Source organism: Oryctolagus cuniculus, chromosome 8 (genome assembly GCF_051225735.1).
Source record: "Oryctolagus cuniculus isolate XC-2025 breed Fujian yellow rabbit chromosome 8, ASM5122573v1, whole genome shotgun sequence".
In the NCBI taxonomy this organism is placed as follows: Eukaryota; Metazoa; Chordata; class Mammalia; order Lagomorpha; family Leporidae; genus Oryctolagus; species Oryctolagus cuniculus.
The window spans coordinates 124,327,228-124,351,538 of record NC_142874.1 but is presented as its reverse complement, the minus strand read 5'-3'; the positions used below and the strand labels follow the sequence as shown (position 1 = coordinate 124,351,538).

Here is a 24,311-nt window from a genome sequence, read left to right as displayed (position 1 = left end):
CTGCCTGTGAGTAAGCATCCTATAGGGGCACCAGTTAGTGTCCCATCTGTTACACTTCCCATCCAGCTCCTTGCTAATGGTCTACAAAAAACAGAAAATGGCTCAAGTATATGGGCCACTGCCACCAACACAAGAGACCCAAGTGAAGCTAGTGTCTCCTGGATTCGGCCTGTCCCAGCCCTGGCCATTGCAATATTTGGGGAATAAACCAGTGGTTGGAAGATGCCTCTCCTTCTGTCTCTAACACTGATTTTCAAATAAATTAATAACCCCTTTTTTTAAAAAAAGTTTTAATATTGCCTCATAATCTTTATTTCTGAAATAGTTCATAGATGTGTAAGTGCCAAAAAATCGCAGGGAAAACACGTAGGTCACACTTCCTCTTCTTTTTTTTTTTTTTTTTTTTTTTGACAGGCAGAGTGGACAGTGAGAGAGACAGAGAGAAAGGTCTTCCTTTGCTGTTGGTTCACCCTCCAATGGCCGCCGCGGCCAGCGCACCGCGCTGATCCGATGGCAGGAGCCAGGTGCTTTTCCTGGTCTCCCATGGGGTGCAGGGCCCAAGCACTTGGGCCATCCTCCACTGCACTCCCTGGCCACAGCAGAGAGCTGGCCTGGAAGAGGGGCAACCGGGACAGAATCCGGCGCCCCAACCGGGACTAGAACCCGGTGTGCCGGCGCCGCTAGGCGGAGGATTAGCCTAGTGAGCCGCGGCGCCGGCCTATTTCCTCTTCTTTTAAAGACCAGTCACCGAAAATATTTCGTAATAGCAAAAAAATTTCAGAACTACATATTTTTAAATATAAAGTTTACAAAGTAGTTCTTGTTTGGGACTTGGGGTTTTTTCAATAAATTCCATTTTTTAAAAAAGATTTATTTATTTGAAAGGTAGAGTTAGAGAAAGGGAGAGAGATCTTCCATCTACTGGTTCACTTCCCAAATGGTTGCAATAGCCAAGCCTGGGCCAGGAACCTGGAGTGTCATCCAGGTTTCCCACATGGGTGGCAGAGACCCAACCACTTGAGACCATCTTCTGCTTTCCTAGGCCGTTGGCAGGAAGCTAGATTGGAACTGGAGCAGCCAAGACTCCAACCGGTGCACATATGGGATGCTGACGGCATAGGAGGAAGCTTAATCAGCCTTACCACAATATCAGTCCCTGTAAATTGAATTTTATATTCCCTTTCAATTTATCTTTGTCTACATTGATTGCCATATCAGAGCATTACTTCATAAAGTTGTTCTTGTCTTGGACATTTGGATTTTTACCTACTATTTTTTTTATTAACTTTTTTTTTTTTCAGGCAGAGTGGACAATGAGAGAGAGAGAGACAGAGAGAAAGGTCTTCCTTTTACAGTTGGTTCACCCTCCAGTGGCCGCTGCGGCTGGCGCGCTGCGCCAGGCGCACCGCGCTGATCTGAAATCAGGAGCCAGGTGCTTCTCCTGGTCTCCCATGTGGGTGCAGGGCCCAAGCACTTGGGCCATCCTCCACTGCACTCCCGGGCCACAGCAGAGAGCTGGCCTGGAAGAGGGTCAACCAGGACAGAATCCGGTGCCCCGACCCGGACTAGAACCTGGTGTGCCGGCGCCGCTAGGCGGAGGATTAGCCTAGTGAGCCATGGCGCCGGCTATTTACCTACTATTTTTATACAGGGATACTTCAAAAGGTTCATGGGGAAAAGCAATTAATAATAAACTTATTGGGTTCAGCTTGTGATGTAGAGTATTAAGCTGATGCCTGTGATGCCCATGGATAGAAGTTTCTCTCCCTCTTTCTCTCTCTAACGCTGCCTTCAAATAAATAAATCTTTACTCCCCAGATGACCACTATAGCCTGAGCTTAGGCAGACTGAAGCCAGGAGGCAGGAGCTTTATCTGGTTCTCCCACATGGGTACAGGGGCCAAAAGACTTAGGCCATCTTCTGCTGCTTTGCCAGGCACATTAGTAGGGAGCTGGATCTGAAGTAAAGTAATTGGGACATGAACTGGTACCCCTATGGGCTGCGGGTGTCATAGGCAATGACTTTACCAACTCTGCTGCAACACCAACCCCACAAAAAGTTTTTTTAATCAAGGATGGGTATTTAACCTAGAGGTTAAAGATACCTGCATGCCTTATTGGAGTGCCTGGGTTTGAGTCCTAGCCCTGCTCGAAACTTCAGCTTTCTGCCAGTATTCACCTTATGAGGCAGCAAGTGATAACTCAAATGGTTGAGACCTGCCACCCACCTAGGAAGCCTGGGTTGTGTTCCCAGCTCCAGCTCCAGCTTTGTTGTGGGCATTTGGGAAGAGAACAGGCAGATAGGAGCTCTCTTTTTCTCTCTGCCTCTCAAATAAATAAAATGAGTAAAAATTTTAGAAAAATATTTTCAGATCCATGCATAGTTTTGGTTGTTTTATTTAACAATACATATTAAAGGTCCTTCTTGCATGGATTTCTTTTGTTGTTGTTCTTGTTTTTAGAAAAGGATTTTATTTATTTATTTGAGAGGTAGAGCTACAGAAAGAGAGAGGGAGAAACAGAGGAAGGTCTTTCATCTGCTGGTTCACTCCCTAAATGGATGCAACGGCTAGAACTGGACCAATGTAAAGCCAAGAGCCAGGAGGTTCCTCAGGGTCTCTCACATGGGTGCAGGGGCCGAAGCACTTGGGCCATCTTCTACTGCTTTCCAAAGCCATAATAGAGTTCAATTAGAAGAGAAGCAGCCAGAACACGAACAGGTGACCATATGGGATGCTGGCGCCACAGGTGCAGGTCAGCCCACTACACCACAGTGCTGGCCCCCATGCACTAATTTAAAAAAAAAAGAAATGTTAGCCGGCACTTCGGCTCACTAGGCTAATCCTCCGCCTAGCGGCGCCGGCACACCGAATTCTAGTCCCGGTTGGGGCGCCGGATTCTGTCCCGGTTGCCCCTCTTCCAGGCCAGCTCTCTGCTGTGGCCAGGGAGTGCAGTGGAGGATGGCCCAAGTACTTGGGCCCTGCACCCCATGGGAGACCAGGAGAAGCACCTGGCTCCTGGTTTCAGATCAGCGCAGTGCACCGGCCGCGGTGGCCATTAGAGGGTGAACCAACAGCAAAGGAAGACCTTTCTCTCTCTCTCTCTCACTGTCCACTCTACCTGTCCAAAAAAAAAAAAAAAAAAAAAGAAAGAAAGAAAGAAATTTTGCGCCAAAATAAATTAAGTTCCATTTGTGATGAACATTGTGGAGTATCTTCATATGTGCTTTAGAACACATGTATACTTAGAAAAAGGAATACTCTAGATATGAATACAAATGTCAGAATCAGTGCAATATTACTTTCTGTAGTGATACTGAATATCAGAACTGATTGTCAGTAAGAAACCTCAGACCAGCGGTTGTGTGTTTGTGTGTGTGTGTTTTAAGGTTTATTTGAAAGGCAGAGTCAGAGAGCTTCTATCTGCTGGTTCACTGCCCAAATGGCTCCAAAGCTAGGGCTGGGCCTGGCCAAAACCAGGAGCTTGAACTCCATCCATGTCTCTCCATAGGTGGCAGGGACCCAAGCACTTGGGCCATCTTCTGCTGCTTTCCCAGGCACATTAGCGGGAATCTGCATCGAAAGCGGATCAGCTGGGATTCAAACCAGCACTCATGGGATGTTGGCATTGCAGGTGGGACTTAACCTTCTGTGCCACAACACCAGCCCCAAGACCAGAGTGTTTTTTCTGGACAGGCAGAGTTAGACAGAGAGAGAGAAAGAGAAAGGTCTTCCTTTCCGTTGGTTCACCCCCCAAATGGCTGCTACGGCCGGCGCACTACACCGATCCGAAGGCAGGAGCCAGGTGCTTCTCCTGGCCTCCCATGCGGGTGCAGGGCCCAAGGGCTTGGGCCATCCTCCATTGCACTCCCGGGCCACAGCAGAGAGCTGGGCTGGACTGGAAGAGGAGCAACCGGGACAGAATCTGGCGCCCCAACCGGGACTAGAACCCTGGGTGCCGGCACCGCAGGTGGAGGATTAGCCAAGTGAGCTGCGGCGCCGGCCATAGACGAGAGTTTTTAAGACTTGCTTTGATTACAGTACTTGGACTTAGTCTCAATGCCCAGTGAATACATGGTAATGACATCTGCCTACTCAGCACCCAGTTTTTAATTCTTACTAATGTTTTTGCTGAAAGTATATAATAGGCCAGCGCCGTGGCTCACTTGGCTAATCCTCCGCCTGCGGTGCCAGCACCCTGGGTTCTAGTTCCAGTTGGGGTGCCAGATTCTGTCCTGGTTGCTCCTCTCCCAGTCCAGTTCTCTGCTGTGGCCCAGGAGTGCAGTGGAGGATAGCCCAAGTGCTTGGGCCTTGCAGCCGTATGGGAGACCAGGAGGAAGTACCTGGCTCCTGGCTTCGGATCGGCACAGCACACCGGCCGTAGCGGCCATTTGGGGGGTGAACCAACAGAAGGAAGACCTTTCTCTCTGTCTCTTTCTCTCTGTCTAACTCTGCCTGTCCAAAAAAAAAAAAAAGTGTCTAATATATGATAGCTTTGAAAGAGTATTGATTAAGATAAAAGTATTGGCCGGCGCCACAGCTCACTAGGCTAATCCGCCGCCTTGCGGCACCGGCACACTAGTTCTAGTCCCGGTCGGGGCGCCGGATTCTGTCCCAGTTGCCCCTCTTCCAGGCCAGTTCTCTGCTGTGGCCAGGGAGTGCAGTGGAGGATGGCCTAAATGCTTGGGCCCTGCACCCCATGGGAGACCAGGAGAAGTACCTGGCTCCTGCCATCGGATTAGTACAGTGCACCGGCCGCAGCGCACTGGCCGCAGCGGCCATTGGAGGGTGAACCAGTGGCAAAGGAAGACCTTTCTCTCTGTCTCTCTCCCTCACTGTCCACTCTACCTGTCAAAAAAAAGAAAAAAGAAAAGAAAAGAAAAGATAAGATAAGATAAATGTATCAAGGCCATTACTGTGGCATAGTGGGTAAAGCTGCCACCTGCGGTACCGGCATCCTATATGGGCAATGGTTCGAATCCCAGCTGCTCCACTTCCCATCCAGAACTCTGCTATGGACTGGGAAAGCAGTAGAAGATAGCCCAGTTCCTTGGGCCCCTGACCCCATGTAGGAGACCCGAAGGAAGCTTCTGGCTCCTGGCTTCAGATCAGCATAGCTCTGGCCATTGCAGCAATCTGGGGAGTGAACCAGCAGATGGAAGACCTCTCTTTCTGCCTCTCCTTCTCTCTGTGTGTGTAACTCTGACTATCAAGTAAATAAATAAATCTTTAAAAAGGGGGGGGGGGGCAGTGCTGTGGCGCAGCAGGTTCATGCCCTGGCCTGAAAGGCCAGCATCCCATATAGGTGCAAGTTCGAGACTCGGCTGCTCCACTTTTGATGCAGCTCTCTGCTGTGGCCTGGCAGGGTAGTCCACCAAAAGGGGAGACCCGGAGGAAGCTCCTGGCTTCAGATCAGCACAGCTCTGGCCGTTGCGGCCAGTAGGAGAGTAAATCATCGGAGGAAGACCTCTCTCTCTCTCCCTCTCTCTCTCTCTCTCTGCCTCTCCTCTCTGTGTGACTCTGACTTAAGAAAAGATATTATCAAAAAAAGATATTATCTTTATTTTAGAAATCAGGACTGTACTCAGATTTTAAATATTAACTTTCCCATTTGAGTTCAGAAACTCTTCTTAAAAGAATAGCAAGCAAAACAAAACAGAAACATATTCTTAGCAAACAGAAGTGGTGGCCTAAGCTCTCAGGGTTGGTGATGTGAAGTATTCTGGTATAAAATCTCACAGGATGTAATTTCATAAAATCTGCATGCTTAAATGAAACATGAAAGGCAGCTTCTCTCGCGCCTTCTTGGATTGTTTTCCTTTCTGAGTCTGAGTGCTGGCAGTCTCCATTTTTATTCTAGTAACTTTTATATCTCGTGAAATTCTGTATCTTTGCAAGTGGCATGTTAATCGATTGTTGTTGTCTAGATGTCTTACAATACAAAAACACATCATACTAATTTGCTTTTCCTGGTGTGAACCCCAGGATGCCCTCTGCTACTCCGCTGCATATTTTTTCCTTATCAGAGGATACTACTTTTGAGATTGATGAGTTTTCCAGGACTTTTTCATGTGTTCATAGACATGCATGTGTTCGTTCCTATTTCGTAGTATCTTTTCTCCCTTGGTGTATGACCTTCCATGACAGTTTCTTGTCAACTATATTGGATAAAGCTATGGAATGCCATGGTACAACATTTTAATAGCTTCCTTTTCCATCCTAATGTTAGAAACTGTCTGGTGCATGGGCAAGATGAATAGGAAAAGGCTTCTCCCTGGTGCAGGATGGAAGAGATACTCCCACTGTTTGCATGATTACTGGCTTCTGTGTACAGTTATTCTTTTCTCTTTCCAACCCTCAAAACTATAGCAGACATTTATGTTTAAGGCAATGCCATGCAAACAGCCCATATCTCTGCCTTTATCTTTTCTCTCCCAGTTAACAGCAGTATATAAACAGTGTCCCACCCAGGAAAAAGCTTGCTTTATGTATTTGTGTATGCTCTTTTGAGATGGAAGATAGGCTGGAAGAGGAACAGAAGTGAAAATCAGACTCTTGGAAAGGCCTGGCCATGTTACTACGACTACCCACTTAAAAGTTGGGTACACGTAACAGTGAGTGCCAAGGGTCTGAGGGTAAGCCCTGAGTAGTGCAGAGAATGAGACATCTAGAAGCATGTGATTGTTTCTCAGAAGCACTTGAAGAATCTGTGATGTGGGGGAAAGAATATACAACTTACATATAAACCCAGCAATGAGTGTTTTAGGGGAGAAAATCAATTTTTATGTTTACATTCTCTTCTTTTTTTAAATTTTTTTATTTTTATTTTTTGACAGGAAGAGTGGACAGTGAGAGAGACAGAGAGAAAGGTCTTCCTTTGCCGTTGGTTCACCCTCCAATGGCCGCCGCGGCCGGTGCGCTGCGGCCGGCACTGCGCTGATCCGATGGCAGAAGCCACGTACTTCTCCTGGTCTCCCATGGGTGCAGGGCTCAAGCACTTGGGCCATCCTCCACTGCACTCCCTGGCCACAGCAGAGAGCTGGCCTGGAAGAGGGGCAACCGGGACAGAATCCGGCACCCCGACCGGGACTAGAACCCAGTGTGCTGGTGCTGCAAGGCGGAGGATTAGCCTAGTGAGCCGCGGTGCCGGCCTACATTCTCTTCTATGAAGAGTCTTAAGCAAGTTCATGTGAATTGCATATTATGAAAAAAACTATACAAGGATTTCAGTGCTCTTTGCACCAGAATAAACTTACCTTTTAATTCCATCTTCTGCAAACTTTCTGAAGTACCCTTGTGTGTGGATATACATACACAGATATATAGATGTGTGTATATCTATATAAAAAAGTTTGTATATATAGATATGTAGATGTGTATATATAGCATGTGTGTATAAAGATACGTGGATGTGGCTGTATATTGTGTGTGTTTATTGTAGTTTATATTTCATGGACCATCCCAATTTCTGTTATTGGCTCTCTTTCTTATTTTTTAAACTTAATAATACTCTAGGAAACATACAGGAGTTGAATACACATTCATCAGTTCATCTACTGTATACCTTTAAAAAAATTTATTTATTTTACTTGAAAGTCACAGATACACACAGAGACAGAAGGAAAGGCAGGGTGGAGGTGGAGGGGTCTTCCATCCGATGGTTCACTCCCCAGATGGCCGCAACGGCCGGAGCTGTGCCAACCCGAAGCCAGGAGCCAGGAGCTTCTTCTAGGTCTCTCATGTTGGTGCATGGGCCCATGAACTTGGGCCATCCTCCACTGCTTTCCCAGGCCATAACAGAGAACTGAATCAGAAGTAGAGCAGCCGGGTCTCGAACCGGCACCCATATGGGATGCCAGCACTGCAGGTGGTGGCTTTGCCCACTACGCCACAGCACTGGCCCCTGCTGTATGCCTTTTAAAGTCTGAAAAGTACTTGATTCTGTTTTGTAAATAAAGAGGTAGCTACCCAAGCTGTTGAGATATAGAAGGAAGGATCAAACCCTCAGAACCTCAAAGTCTTGAGCATTCACCTTCCTACAAGTAGATTTTGAAACAACAAGTTAATTTGTGATTTTTTTTAACTTTTATTTAATGAATATAAATTTCCAAAGTACAGCTTATGGATTACAATGGCTTCCCCCCCCATCACTTCCCTCCCACCCGCAACCCTCCCCTTTCCCACTCCCTCTCCCCTTCCATTGTGATTTTTTTTTTTAGAAAGACACTCCTTGGTACGTTCAGTATAGATCAGCACCCATTTACCATACTGTGATTCACAAGTCTGTTAGCTTTCAGATCTTCTCCCGCCTTATTAAGAGAGCAAAGACATTTTCTGATCCATGAAATGTTATTTTGTGAAGAGACAGATAAAAGCACCCATTATCAAAAAAAGAAAGAAAAACCTGTGAGAAACGTAGCATCATCAGATTATATATAATTGTAGGTAAGTGACCTCTAGAGAACTGGAGTTGAGCCATTAATAGTATCTTAAGTGGGGCCAGCATTGTGGTTAAGCCTCTGCCTACAGTGCCCGCATCCCATATGGGCTCTGGTTCAAGTCCCAGCTGCTACGCTTCCAGTCCAGCCCCCTGCTGATGCCTGGAGAGCAGTGGAGGATGACCCAAATACTTGTGCCCCTGCACCCACTTGGGAGACTCAGAAGAAGCTCCTGGCTCCTGGCTTTGTCCTGGACCATTGCAGCCATTTGGGGAGTGAACCAGCAGAAGGAAGATTTTCTCTCTCTCTCTCTCTGCCTTTCAAATTTCAAATTAATTAATTAATTAAAAAAGAAAGAAAAGAGCATTTAAGTGCAGCTAGCTGTTCTCTGTGTGCAGCTGAAATGACCTGGACCATCCTGAGCTACTGAGGGGCAGGCAGCTCGGTCACCTTCCCGTCTCCTTCCTCTGCTGCTCACCTTCCTGGCTCTGCTTCTGCCACCACTGCTGCCTGAGCCATCACAGGTGGTTCTCCATGCCGTCTTCTCTCCTCCTCTTCTGCCTTTGCCCTTGTGTTTTCACTTGTTCTTCTGACCTAGTATAATCAAAAAGTCAAATTGCACTTCTGATTGGCAAAGCAACCATTGCAGAATATGGAACTGACCCTTTGAATGTTTGTATTTGCTTTGGCTGCTCCCCTTTTGATAATCATAGATCATTTATGAAGAGTTTTCTTTTTCTTCTCATCTTAGTTTCATTCTGGTTACTAGAGGATGGGTCCTAAAAGGCTCTTCATTTAGGCCGGCGCCGTGGCTCACTAGGCTAATCCTCCACCTTGCGGCGCCGGCACACCGGGTTCTAGTCCCGGTTGGGGCGCCGGATTCTGTCCCGGTTGCCCCTCTTCCAGGCCAGCTCTCTGCTATGGCCAGGGAGTGCAGTGGAGGATGGCCCAGGTGCTTGGGCCCTGCACCCCATGGGAGACCAGGAAAAGCACCTGGATCCTGGCTCCTGCCATCGGATCAGCGCGGTGCGCCGGCTGCAGCGGCGACCATTGGAGGGTGAACCAACGGCAAAGGAAGACCTTTCTCTCTCTGTCTCTCTCTCTCACTGTCCACTCTGCCTGTCAAAAATAAAAAATAATTAAAAAAAAAAAAAGGCTCTTCATTTATATAACACAGGCTTACTGTAGCTTTCTCACCCAAAAAATTTCCAATAAAGAATGTTACTAGGCCGGTGACGCGGGACAATAGGCTAATCCTCCACCTGCAATGCCAGCGCCCCGTGTTCTAGTCCTGGTCAGGGCACCGGATTAGCAGGGTGAACCAACGGCAAAGGAAGACCTTTCTCTCTGTCTGTCTCTCTCACTGTCTAACTCTGCATGTCAAAAAAAAAATGTTACTAGTAAACAAACAAAAAAAAAGAATGTTACTAGTAAGATAATAATAGAAATAGTGATTCCCAGTTGTGGGATTTTTTTCTTTTTGAGAGACAGAGACCTCTTATCTGCTAATTTATTCCCCAGTCACTTGCAACAGCTGGGTCTGGGCTAGGCCAACGCCTGGAGCTGAGAGCTCCATTTGGCTCTCCTCTGTGTGTGTCAGGGACCCAAGTACTTGAGCCATCACCTGCTGTCTTCCAAGGTATACATTATCTGGAAGGTGGAGCTATGACTCCAACACAGGCTTTCTGATATGGGATGTTACCATCCCAACCACCATCAAAGCCATTATGTTAAACACGTGTCCCTTGTAGAACATTTTTATGGGTCATATAGAAAACTAGTACTTAATGATTTTTTTTTACTGAGGATTAGAGAATGAATATTCCTAAGTGATCTAAGCCCAAAGTCCATGTTGTTTATCACTTTGTGTTCTCACCAAGGTCTGGGCAGAGGGCAGAAAGGGTTGCTGGTTGGAGGGTGAACAGAAAAAAGGTGGTACAGAAACTAACTCTTGCAACTGAAAACAAGTATTGACCTCATACATATTCACCTGATTATGTTCTGCCTTGCCTCTTTTCCCTTTTTGTTTGCTTTGTCATAGAAATCTGTAGAGTAAAATGGTAAAATTTCATTAATAAACAAAAAGAACATGTTTTTCTAGCATAGAATATAGGCATGGGGGCCAGCATTGTGGCATAGCTGGGAAAGCCACCACTTGCAATGCTGACATCCCATAAGGGTGCCAGTTGTGTCCCAACTGCTCCACTTCTGATCCAGCTCTCTGTTGATGGCCTGGAAAAACAGTAGAAGATGACCCAAGTGTTTGAACCCCTTCTACCCACATGGGAGACCGGATGAACCTCCTGGCTTCGGCCAGGTTCAGCCCCTGCCATAGCAGCCAGGGCTGCTATGAACCAGTGGAGGGATTTCTGTATCTCTCTTCTCTCTCTCTAACTCTTTCAAATAAAGAAATATTTTTCGATAGTCTTGTTTCTTTTTTTTTTTTTTTTTTGGTAGTTTTTTTTTTTTTTTTTAAGATTTATTTATTTGTTTTAGAGGCAAAATTACAGAGAGAGGGAGAGACAGAAAGGTCTTCCATCACTGGTCACTCCCCAAATGACCACAACGGCTAGAGCTGAGCGAATCTGAAGCCAGGAGCCAGGAGGTCTTCCAAGTTTCCCATGTGGGTACAGGGGCCTAGGGTCCTGGACCATCTGCTGCTTTCCCAGGCGCATTAGCAGAGAGCTGGATTAGAAGTGGAGCAGCTGGGACTTGAGCTGGAACCTATATGGGATGTTGGCACAATAAATAAAGCTTTTAAAAATATACAAGCGTGTAAAAAGTCTAGATATGCTGATGAAAAGTATAACAGAATTAGCTGGATGAGATAATGGTTTTTCTTTGTTGACTTAGTATTTTTAAAAAATTCCTTAATTAATGAAAGAATTGACTAAAAGATGGGCTGGCCCTCCATTGCATATAGGCAGCCTGTGGCCACGATAAATAAAGGTAGAATCTTATTTTAGTGAGCTTGGCAGGACATCGTAGCTGTTGCATTTCTTCCTAAGTACTATGAATATTGCTTCTCTCTGCAGTGCCACGTGGCTCAAGCATGAGCTTTGCAAATCTGTCTTGGGAAGTCAGTGGCGTACCATACGCATTAAAGAGTTGATTTGAAATTAGGTGAAAGGACAGGCTTTTAGAGTCCACAGTGGTAGAGCTTGAGAGGGCGTCAACATGACTGTGACTGCACTGTCGGCTTCCTGAGCGCCCCAAGGATGCTGGCCCACGTGGGATTCCAGAGCCTTTTGCATAACTGCCTTGCGGTAGATTTGCTCCCTACCAAATGGACTCAACACTCTGCGTGTGTCAGAGGTGGTGGTTGGACAGAGGCCAGGAAGCTTGACAGAAAGGGGTGGGAACCTCGTGATGTTGGGGTGAGGGAGAGACTAGCCAGGGGCATGGAAAAAGCAGAAGTTGTTTCAGCATGTTCCCTCTTAGAGTGTGGTTCCTCTGACTCTCCACAGACATTTGTCTGCTTCTGCTGTCTTTTTAATGAACTCTGGAAATCCAGTCACCAGATGTGAATGCTTGGTAAAATCCTGACCCATCTCTCTCCCCCTTCTCAAGACCGGAGGCACCACGGTGTACCCTTTGCTCCAGTCTCCTCGTTCCTCTCCTCTGCCCCCATCCCCAGAACTTTCGTCCTCACTGGCTTTCATCCTCGTGGGGTGGTCAGTGTTTTCCAGATCTCTCAGAAGCACTTATACTAAGCATAATGGCTGACTTTGTTTCCTTGCTGCTTGCTTTGTGCCAAATGCCATGCTAAGCATTTTACTGACATTACTTCATTGAACTCTGAGGTAGTTAATTTTCCCTAATTTGTTCATGAAGAAATGGGCACAGAGTGGAGCAATATGGCAGTCCTGAGGTTCAATGTGGGCCTTTGGACTCCAGGGTCCACGAGTTCCATCATGCTGCTTTTCAGGCAACAACCCTCTGGTTCTTTCTACTCACTAACAATGAATGAATGAGTGAACAAATGAAATGCTAAGATACCCAGTTTGATAGAGGAAAATATGTATGTGAACAGCCCTGAACAGTCCATGTGTAACAGGGACATAGGAATTTTTAAAATATCTGTCTGTTGCCTATTGCCTTGTTTTTCCTTCTGTATGCTAAGCCACCGATACTTAGCAGGTGCCCTGTACATGTTAAATGAATTAATCTGTTCTGTTACATGAAAAATGCCTATGTTATGATAGTGGTTTTCAAGGTTGAAGTAAAATAAGAAGGTGGAAGAATACAATTGTAATACTATGAAGTGTTTTAGAATTACATATACCATGCACCAAAGTTGTAGTACCCAGGATAAGCTGCTGCCTATGATGCCAGAATCCCACATGAGCGCTGGGTTGGGAGTCCTGGCTGTTCCACTTCTGGTCCAGTTCCCAGATAATGTGCCTGGGAAAGCAATAGAAGATGGCCTAAGTGCTTGGTCCCTGCCATCCAAGTGGGAGACCCACAGGGAGTCTTGGGCTCCTGTTTTCAGCCTGGCCCAACCACAATTGTTGTGGCCATTTGGAGAGCATGCCAGTGGATGAAAGATCTTCTCTCTCTCTCCCTCTGTAACTCCACCTTTCAAATAAGTAAATAAATTTTTATTAAAAAAAAAAAAAACTTAAAAAGAGGATACATATACCAACAAATTGGTTTAGTGTACTATACCAGCAAGAATCTTTTGATAACCTGGCATTTGGTAGGTACTGTTTTGAGCAGGCGTATAAATGGTATACAAAACAGGCAAATTTCTTCTCATGTACCCTTTGAAAAGCAGAAAAAGAGACTGCCCTTCTGCTGACTCATTCCCCAAATGCCTGCAACAACCAGGACTAGGCCAGGCCAAAGCCAGGAGCCCAGAACTTAATCTGAGTCTCCCACAATTACTTGACCCAATTACTTGCCATCACCTGCTGCCTCCCAGAGTTAATGTTAGCAGGACACTGGATCAGAGGCAGAGCAGGGACTTGAACTCAGACCTTCTGATACGGGATGCAGGTATGCAATGTGGAGCTTTAACCACTGCACCAAATGTCTGCCCAGTGAAACTAGCTTTTAGTTTCCTTTTACAGTAAAGCTGAGTAAATTGAGGCAAAGGAGGATCGATTTCCCAAGGTCACCCACTAGGTTGTTGTAAGCTGTTCTGCTGTTAATAATTGCCTACTGCCAATGAGCCATGAAATCAATTTTACTTTTCAAGGTAGAAGTTACTCTAGTGTTATGCTGGCTGATTTTAACACATGAAAAAGATGATGCATTATAATACTCCTGGTGGCATTTATTTCTAAAAAAATAAGAACTCAGCTTCCCAGGTATAATTATTATATTGTTACTTATTGTCACCCTTAGTTAATGTCTACAACCAAGTGTATAAAACTAAAATTGAAGAAATCTCAGAGGCAGAGGTAGATGGAATAGATTTTGGTTCTGGGAGAGGAGGGGAGGTGGTTGTGGACTGGGAGCATGTGAGATGATCATGGACATTCAGATGAGTACTCTTGCAACTTAGCAGAAACATCTGGGCTTTCCACCAGTGTCATCATAATGATAATTCATCACAGATCTCCTGTCATGCTAACAGCAAGTAGTAAAAGGGGAGGTTAATGAGATTTTTCTTCTCATATTGTGAAACCATGACCCAGAAGCCTCAGAAAACAGATTTTGTGGGCTTTACAAATTGATGTAGTACACAACTGACATTTTAAGAAGCAATATTATGTCTAGAATAGGAGCAGCTAACTAGAAAGAGGTGACTAACTATCAAATAAATGACATGGCCTCTTTCCCTCAAACCTGTTAGGAAGAATTGGCATACCTGCCAAAAAAATCGATTTCTGAAAAAAAAATCTAAATAATATGCCTATAATTAAAAACAAACAAAATTAGAAATATTCCAAATGTCCACCAGTGTGAAAATGAATCAGAAAATTTCTTATACATACAATGGAATGTTTCCTTATCTATCAGCTGAAAGGATAAATGAACCACAACTGCACATTACAGGGTGGGTGCATGTTAGAAGATGAGATGTTGAGTGAAAGGCTTAGGTTATATGCAGCATGAAACCCTTTCTATAAAGCTAAAAAAAAAAAGAGCTAACTACATCGTTTTTAATATCCATACATTAATAATAATATTTTTAAAGATTTATTTTATTTATTTGAAAGAGTTACAGAGAGAGGTAGAGACAGAGAGAGGTCTTCCATCTGATGGTTCACTCCCCAGATGGCCGCAACAGCCGGAGCTGTGCTGATCCGAAGCCAGGAGCCAGGAGCTTCTAGGTCTCTCACATGGGTGCAGGGGCCCAAGGACTTGGGCCATCTTCCACTACTTATCCAGACCATAGCAGAGAGCTGGATAGGAAGAGGAGCAGCTGGGACTAGAACCAGTGCCCATATGGGATGCCAGTGCTTCAGGCCAGGGCTTTAACCCACTGAGCCACGGCGCCGGCCCCAATAATAATATTTTAAAAATAGGAATGATCAGGGCCAGCACCATGGCTCACTTGGTTAATCCTCCACCTGTGGCACCAGCATCCCATTTGGGTGCCGGGTTCTAGTCCCAGTTGCTCCTCTTCCAGTCCAGCGCTCTGCTGTGGTCCGGGAGGGCAGTGGAAGATGGCCCAGGTACTTGGGCCCCTGCACCCGCATGAGAGACCGGGAGGAAGCTCCTGGCTCCTGGCTTCGGATCAGTGTAGCTCCGGCAGTAGCAGCCATATGGGGGGTGAAGACCTTTCTCTTTCTCTCTCTCTCTCTCACTAACTCTATCTGTCAAATAAAAATAAATAAATGAGTAAGGAATGATTTACAGGAAATTGAAATTTCTATTTAGTGGCTGCCTGAAAAGGGGAGGCAGGAGTTCTGAGGAGAGAAGGAAAGTGTAAATACATGTAAGTTGTTGGTCTATTTCCCCAGTTGAGCAGTGGTTTCATGGACATTGGTTATTTAAAGAATTAAAATTGTACATTAAGCTTTTGTTATTTAAAGGAGGTGTATATGGAGTCATCTTAAAGAACGGTTCCTCCTTTCATTTATATTTTTTTTTTAAAGATTTATTTTATTTATTTGAAAGAGTTACAGAGAGAGGTAGAGACAGAGAGAGAGAGAGAGAGAGAGGTCTTCCAGCTGCTGGTTCACTCCCCAGATGGCTGCAATGACTGGAGCTGCACCAATCCGAAGCCAGGAGCCAGGAGCTTCTTCCAGGTCTCCCATGTGGGTGCAGGGGCCCAAGGACTTGGGGCATCTTCTACTGCTTTCCCAGGCCATAGCAGAGAGCTGGATGGGAAGTAGAGCAGCCGGGACTCAAACCGGTGCCCATGTGGGATGCCGGCAATGCAGGCAGGGGCTTTAACTTGCTGTGCCACAGCGCCGGCCCCTCATTTATATTTTTCTATTTCCTAATGTATCAAGGGTTCTTAATGAGTAGGTAATTGTGGAGGGAACTTGGCGAGAGGATTTTTTTTTCAGCTATATAGAACATGAAGGTTTATTTTAAAAAAAGATTACCTTTTTTATCCAGGATACACAGCTGCACTTAATCTAACAGTACTTTCAGCATAAATAGGTTTACATAAGACACAAAAATGCAAGGAATAGTCTTACTCTCCAAATATTAGATGGCAGATTATTTTTCTTTAAGCTTAGACAACCTTCCAAATGGATGCTGAAAATGCTTGGTGACAAAAAGTAACCCTAGAGCCTGACACCACAGTTAGTGTGCAAATTAAACCACTACCAAACACTGCAAGCTACTCTTCGTATTCACCCATTGTTCAACAAAATGACTTCAATTCCAGTCTTTTCAAATGTGTCTCCATGCTGCAAGGAAAAAAAGTTGAGTGGTACACAAAACTGTTGAAAGTTGCAACAGAACTATTTAAACATCCTCTCTAAAATCAAGAAAAGCAATCATGTTAAACTTAAAAAAAAAAAAAAAAAGCTCTCAAGTAAGTCAGAGGTGCTCTTCTTAAGTAGTCAAGTAAAGTTTATAGAAGATTTCAATAAATTCTCTTGAGGGGCCAGTGCCGTGGGTCACTTGGTTAATCCTCCGCCTGCAGCGCCAGCATCCCATTTGGGCTCCGGGTTCTAGTCCCAGTTGCTCCTCTTCCAGTCCAGCTCTCTGCTGTGGCCCAGGAAGGCAGTGGAGGATGGCCCAAGTGCCTGGGCCCTGCACCCGCGTGGGAGACCAGGAGAAGCACCTGGCTCCTGGCTTCAGATCGGCGCAGCATACCGGCTGCTCCAGCCATTTGGGGAGTGAACCAACAGAAGGAAGACCTTTCTCTCTGTCTCTCTCTCTCTCTCACTCTCACTGTCTAACTCTGCCTGTCTAATAGTAAAAAAAAATTCTCTTGAAACCATGGCAGATAGCTCATTTTCAGAATGGTCAGGAAGGTCCACCCTTAAATGCAGCACCACTTCCTCTTGGCCTGGAATTGCCACAGATTTGTACAATTCTGTTAATTGGGGATGCATTACTAGGATGTTGGGTTATGCCAGCTCCTGCCTGGCCATCACCCATTTGCCTTGTGTCTTGATAGCCAGGCCCTTGTGAGAGTGGACCTTGCCACTCTTTCCTTGGTCCACTCGTGTCCTATCCGTGGTGTTCAGCTCCACGTCATTCTTCAGGGTAATGCTGAGCTCCACTTCCCGGGTCTGAGATGACTGTGAGGTGATTTTTTTTCAGCTGTCTCTCCAGAGTGATGGAATGAGCCAGGTGACATGGTCCTTCCTGGTGTTTGGGAACAGTATGGCTTGCCCCTCACAAGCACATAACAGCAAAAATCCATGCCGTGTATAAACCTGAATTAAATGTATAAGAAATCAGGAGGCAGAGTGTTAAGACACTGTGAAATGTTAAGATGTAAAGAGGGAAAACTGATACAAGCTTTTTTCATCTTCAAATCTTAATTTGTTGGCACTTGTATTGAGGAAATTTCAGAAGGCCCTTGCCTGTGTTGCCTTTGTTTTGTTTTATTTTCTCTGAGTAAAATTTAACTTGGAGAAAGAATCTGGGTACTGTGATGAAGTTGCAGAGAAGAAACATGGACTTCGGGAGCATTGAGACAGATCGGCTACTTGCTGACTGTGGGCTCCTGGGCCAGTCACTTGGCTGAACTTCGATGTCCTTATTTATAAAGATGAAGTATCATTACATACGTTGCAGTGTTCTTGTGAGGGTTTGATGTATTTGTAAAGCACCTAACACCATGGAAATTCAATAAATGATAGCTACCTTAAGAAATTTTTCCATACTGGGGACATTAAACCTGACAAATCAATCTGTGTCTTAAAATAGTAGCAGCTGAGTACAAAAGTACTTCAAGAAGAATGTAACTTCGAACACTGAAATGTGAATCCCTTTTGCTCTGAATCAGTCATGTGGAAAATTAGTGTTTAGGCAACAAGAACATAGAATTTTTTTGGATTTGAACTTCACACAAGTGTAACCTGTTTTAGAGCCACAGATTGCATCACACTCTCCACACAACCATCTTAGAAATGTGAACCATTATTCATGAATGAGGATAGATGAGAAAATACTTGAGTAAAGCTTGTAATTAGTGTGTCTATGAGAAAAAAAAAATCAAAGTGTATGTATCTTATTGATGGCTTAATATTGTCTTTATATTTAAGGCCAGTGCATTTACTTAGTAAAGACCCAATGGGAAAAGCAATACTAAGCAATCTTTAAAATTATTTTTTATTATTAGTCTTGTATAAATAATAATATTTTTATAATGAGTTCATCGTTTATGAACAGTAAGCAACTGCTCATTCTGAAGACTCAGTGACATTTACCTGAAGAACAGGTGTGATTCCAATAGTGGAAGCACAGGTTTTCCTGCTCACCCTCAGTTCTTATTTCTGAAATGACTGTTAATGCCTCCTCAAGTATATAGACATGTGAAGCTAGAGGGTGACCAGGCTTTTTTGTCCTTGCCAAAATTTCAGTTGTTTTGGGCTTCTGTCCCTGTATAATCTATCTGGAGAGAAAGGGGGTTGGGAAGGATCTTGGAAAGGAATGTTAACTAAGTTTTTTACTTCCTAACCTAGTTAATCCTGTTGTGCTGATGTGTTGTAATCAATCCAAATCTCCTGTTCAAGGTTAATAAATGCTTATTGGTTGGAGAAAGATTGTTTATCAGGGTTTGTGACAAGGCTAAGTTTAGGGACAGTAGTCCTGTCTTACCCAGTTTTGCTTTCCACAGTTTGTTACTTACAGTCCACTGTGATTCATTACATGGACAATTCCAGAAGTAAGCGATTAATACATTTTAAATTTCACTCTGTTTTCTGAGTAGTATGATAAAATCTTATACCTTCTTGTTCTAGACGTGACTCAATCATTGGTCCAGTGTATCCTTGTTACATACACCACCCTTCCATTATCAGATAAATTGTTTTGTTCAAGTAACCCTCACATGGTAGCCTAATGCTGGGTCATAATGCCCACATCATTCAGCTACTTCCCACTTACCTTGTAGGCATTGTTTTGCATATCTTCACAAGAAAAGTGAGAACTATACAGTAAGATACTTGAGACAGACCACAATCACCTTTTTATTACAATAAACAAGTATTGTTATTATTGTCCTATTTATTATTAGTCATTGTTTTCAACCTCACACTGTGCCTACTTTATAAGCTAAGCTATACCATAGGTATGCATGAATAGGATAGGAAAGGTCATCATGAGTGTAGCATTCAGTGCTACCCTCAGTTTCCTGCATCCAATGGCCATCTTGAAATGTATCCCCTTTGGAAAAGAGAAGGCTACTGTATTGGACCCCAGGCAGTAACCAAACATTTAGATTCTTTATGTATTCATTGTTCTATTTTTTTTTTTTTTTGACAGGTAGAGTTATAGATAGTGAGAGAGACAAAGATCTTCCTTCCGTTGGTTCACCCCCCAAATGGCCACTACGGCCAGAGCTGCATCGATCCGAAGCCAGGAGCCAGGTGTTTCCTCCTGTTCTCCCATGAGGGTGCAGGGGCCCAAGCACCTGGGCCATCCTCCACTGCCTTCCCAGGCCACAGCAGAGAGCTGGACTGGAAGAGGAGCAAGTGGGACTAGAACCCGGCGCCCATATGGGATGCCGCTGCAACAGGCGGCGGATTAACCAAGTGAACCACAGTGCCAGCTTGTTGTTCTGTATTTTAAGGATGTCTCAGGGACCTAGAGGCTTGACATAGCTAATACAGATAACAAAGACTGGAGTTGTGGTTCCTGGAACTGTTCAGTGTAATATATAGGTTTTAATGATGACTTAATATGTTTTGAAGTAGGCAGAAAGTGAAACTATAAACTCTCTGTTAATATATGTGATGGAAATATGTTTGGCTAAAAAGGAATTGAACTGCGAATACATGTGAATGTGGTAGATGATAGCCTGTGTTCTACATTTGGGTATGTAACTATTGCCTTGATAAAAGAGTCTGTCTTTGCTGCATGTACATTACCTACTTTGCCACCTGGCGTGGGGAGCACATCTCAGTGAATACTTGCTGACTGAAGAAGTAAATGAATTACTCTGGGTCCAGATGTTGAGAGATAATGAGAGAGAAATAAATTGGGAATGTTTTATTTTCCTTAGTAATTTACTGATTACCCACCCCTATTATAAAGACACATGTATATGGAGAGTCCTTGAATTACAGTGTTTTGAAGTAGAAACTGTCCTTTAGATTTTGACTTTGGCTACTTTCCCAGGCTAGCCATCTTAAGTACGATCCTCCCTCCAGATGCTGAGCAGGGGCAGCAGCTACGGCTCCTACGGCTCCTGCAATCACGAAGGGAAACACCTGAGATTCTACAATGCTTCTTGACTCAGGACGGAGTTATGTCCTGATAAAGTCATCATAGGTGAAAGACCTTGAAAAATGCATTCACTACCCTTAACCTACCGAATGTCATAGCTCAGCAATATAGTACTCTGGGGATATCAGTTGTTCCCCTCATGACTGTTGTGCTGCCAGGCTGCATTCCAGTAGAGTATCCTGCATCATATGGTTAGCCCTGGAAAAGCTCAGGAGGCAAACTCTGCTTTTGACAAACTACATACCACTTTTGCACCATTGTAAAGTCATAAACTGAACCATTGAAAGTCGAGGACTGGTTGCACTGTATTGTCAAGCTATGATGCTCTTCAGGTTAGGTGTACTTTAAAAAAAAAAAAACGGATTTAATTTTATTTATTTGAAAGAGTTACAGAGAGAGGTAGAGACAGAGAGAGAGGTCTTCCATCACTGGTTCACTCCCCAAATTGCCGCAACGGCCAGAGCTGTGGTGATCTGAAGTCAGGAGCCAGGAGCTTCCTCCGGATCTCCCATGCAGATGCAGGGGCCCAAGGACTTGGGCCATCCTCTACTACCTTCCCAGGCCATAGCAGAGAGCTGGATCAGAAGAAGAGCAGCCGGGACTAGAACTAGCACCCAGGTTAGCTGTATTAAATGCATCTTATAGTGGGTTTATGGGGATGTAATCCCATTCTAAGTCCAGGAACATCTGTACATACATTCTCACGTTCTACCAGTTTGTCCTTCTAACAATGCCTGTTTGCAGAATTCAGCTCTTAGCATTCTTTCTTTGAACTCAGTCTCAAATTAAGGTGGAACATTTATGAATATTCCATGAATATTATCCAAATAATATTCTTCTAGTTTTCAGAGATCAGATAAATCAAAATGTCCATCTGATAAGAATCCCTACAATGGAATAAGTAGTCTTAGGTTTTATTTTTTGAAGTTGTATGGTCTTTCTTAAAACCACAACTATAAAAACAGAAAAAAACCCTTATATTCAGTTGTCTAAAGCAGTTTCAAAGAAGATCCATTTCATTCCTCTCCTTGTTATTTCTGTAGCTCAGGAAGCATGTACCTGTCCTTTTGGTACCTTTTGGTTTAAGAATAGTGATTCTTAAATGAGTAATTTAAAACAACATTTAATTAATTTCAGACCTCAGCAGCTAATATCATAAGTTTGTATATATTGGTTGGTTGGTTCAAGTGAATGTGACAGTGAGTCTTCAGTATGTACCAGGATGGGAGGATTTTTAAAATAGAACATGGTTTTATCTTCTGCTTACAAACAATAGGTAATATCAAAAAAGGAGGGAAATTACCATTAATCAGGAAGGATTTTATTTTTTTCAGCTTTAAGTTTCTGTCCTGCATTTCTGCCTAGTCTAAAAAGTCAGGTCTTTGTACTTTGGAGATCAAAATCATTAGTGAGAACAAAATAGTTTAATTGAAAATCTGCTGTAGCTTTTCTTAAAATACCACCTTGAACATAGAATAGAATTTTAAGAGCTGTGTACCTAAGGATAAAAGAGGTGAGATATGTTCTTGTTAAATTTATCTAACTGCCTCTTTCACCATCTTTGCTGTGGAGCATTACCCAGTGTTCATTGTCCTCTTGTTATTCAGCCCTGTGTTCCACAGTGAGGGCAATTGATGAGGATATGTGCATTGTGTTATGTCTGATCACAGTTTGACTAGCACGGTCTGGAAGTGGGCTGTACAGAATGAGAGAGAGCAGCCTAATTGCTCTCCCCGCATCAGCAGCATCTATAAAGCATCCTGGGAATTGCTCGCCCGACGTTCAGAGCAGCTGGTCACATGAGCCTGAATTTTCAGTTCAGTTCATTAGTCAGCCATTTTGGTCAACACCCTGCTTACTGCGCACAACCAATCCTATTGGAACTCAGCATCCCGGCTCATCTGAGCAGATCCTAGAAGTGATTTCTGCAGTTCAGGATTTTTTAAAGCTAAATTGAAAACACAGGTTTAATTTTTTGTTCAGGTTTTCTTTTGTGTTTTTTTTTTCCCCTGCACAGAGAAGGAGGATTTTTTTTTTCCACTTCTTCATGCCAAGGCCAGTTTTTTAAAGCCAGCTAAAGCAGCATCGGCTGGGCAGGATTTCAAGGCTGTTGCTGAGCTGCGGAGAAAAGGGTAGGGAGGGGACGATCAAAGGACAAGCAGCTGAGAGAAGACAGGCATCATCGTATTTCGCTATGTGGTAGGAACTGACCATAAGAAGAGATAGTACAGAATTTTCTTGAGCATTTGGTTCTTAAACCAAAAGGTATTTTTCCTTGTTTTTTGCTTTTTGTTTTTTATAGCCTCCCCCACCCCTTTTCTGGAAAGCTTTGTTTAAGAGCTTTGGGTCGGGGTTTTTTGGTGAGGAGCTCTTATTTATTTTTGTGGGGGGTGTGTGTGTGTGTGTGTGTGTGTGTGTGTGTGTTGTGGTCCCAGCTGAGTCATCATGTCTGCTCTGACACCTCCGACCGATATGCCAACCCCCACCACTGACAAGATCACACAGGCTGCCATGGAGACCATCTACCTTTGCAAATTCCGAGTGTCTATGGATGGAGAATGGCTCTGTCTGCGAGAGCTGGATGACATCTCACTTACACCTGACCCAGAGCCTACCCATGAAGGTACGGGTGTCTCACCAGCATCCTCGTTGTTACAGGGGGCTGGGAGGGCCCTGGGGAGGTAGGAAGAACCTACACTCTATAAACTGTGAATGGCCCTGAAACCCTTTCATCCTTACCTACCACTCTGCTCCCTGTCTCACTTACCAGGGAAAAATTATATTTTTCCCTACTCCCTTTCAAAAGATGCTGGTGCCTATTTAGTGTTCTTTGTCTTTAAGCCTCTCATGAGAACATTAGAGGTCACATATCACATCTTATCCTAATCAATAATGAAAAAGCTGTTAATTTTATTCATATATTATAGAAAGTATAGTAATTCTTAAACAGTAATTTAACACAACATGGCTATAAATATAGGATTGTACATTGTACATGATAATATAGTAGAAACGCTTAGAGGGACATAAGTTAAACTTACTGACATCTAGAAAATACTTGATAAAGTATTATTTTTAATAATATGGACTATTAGGTTAGATGAGAAAGCAGATTTACATTCAGCATTTATTTAATAAATAGGGACCTTTGAAAAAAGTGTAATGCCTTGGAAAGGTTATGCATGATTAATATAGTAATCCCTACCCTAGAATCTATGGGCCATTGCTTTTATAAGTTGTTTATGTGACTATTCTGAGCCACTTGAAATTTCTACTGTTAGTGCCTTGGAGACCTTTGAAGTCTTTTGATTGTGCCTTTATCCTAGACTCTTTCCTCATTTATTTTAGCTTCTACCCCTTAATTCTCTTAATACCATAGCAAAAGAGTTGGAGCCATAGCTGTGGATTGTTTGTTTTTATACAGTGACTTCTTAGTGTTTTTTCTTTACCTTTAAAATAATGAAGACGGAAATGCCCATGAGGAGATGTTCTTCAGAAACAGCTGCCTGATAGTGAGGCAGAACTGCAGGGCAGGGAGGGACCTAAGGAGAATCGTAGCAGATGGGGTTGGGGAAAGTGATTTCTTGTCCTTGACCTTGTGTTGCAATCTTATCATGACTCAGATTTCACCCATTTTGTTTGATAAGGATTTTATCTTTCCAGTCAGACTCTAAATTTTGGGGAAGGATGAGATAAGAGAACAAAGCAGTGATGTTGGGTGTGTCTTTAAGATGTTTAAGTGGTTTTTAAAACTCTGCCTCAGTTAGAAGTCCTCCTCAGGCTGTAAGTTTCAGAATATGCACAAAGATTAGAAGACATCAGCTAAAATTCTGTCGAATGCCAGCACTGTTTAAAACAGCCTCTAAAGTTTTAAACATCTTGGAGAAGAAAAATACAGTTTGAGGAGGCTATCAAAAAGTCTTTTAGCAGATGCCTCAGTGAGCGTTTTAAGATTTTTGCCATTCATTTGGAAACATTCACCAAGTTTGAAATATTAAATATGAAATATTCACTTGTAAAATCCAGTTTCTCAGTGTCTGAAAAATAATCTTTAACAA

General features: G+C 43.7%; 1 protein-coding gene across 16 annotated transcripts in view; it reads left to right on the top strand.

The window, feature by feature from the left end:
• RUFY3 (RUN and FYVE domain containing 3) overlaps positions 1-24,311 on the top strand; it is a 100,511-nt gene that overhangs the window by 2,559 nt on the left and 73,641 nt on the right. For 5 of the 16 annotated variants that reach the window (XR_016212128.1, XM_089302669.1, XM_070048047.2 and 2 more), the window contains exon 1: positions 21,958-22,876. The exons of 7 other annotated variants lie outside the window; for them this stretch is intronic. Coding sequence is in view for 8 of the 9 variants with exons in the window: in XM_089302669.1 (XP_089158795.1) it covers positions 22,699-22,876 (178 nt within the window). In the remaining variant the exon portion in view is untranslated. Of the gene's footprint in view, positions 1-20,189; positions 22,877-24,311 lie in introns of those variants that run through there. 4 more of the 16 variants (XM_070048048.2, XM_070048052.2, XM_051819718.3 and 1 more) reach the window with 3 other exon arrangements.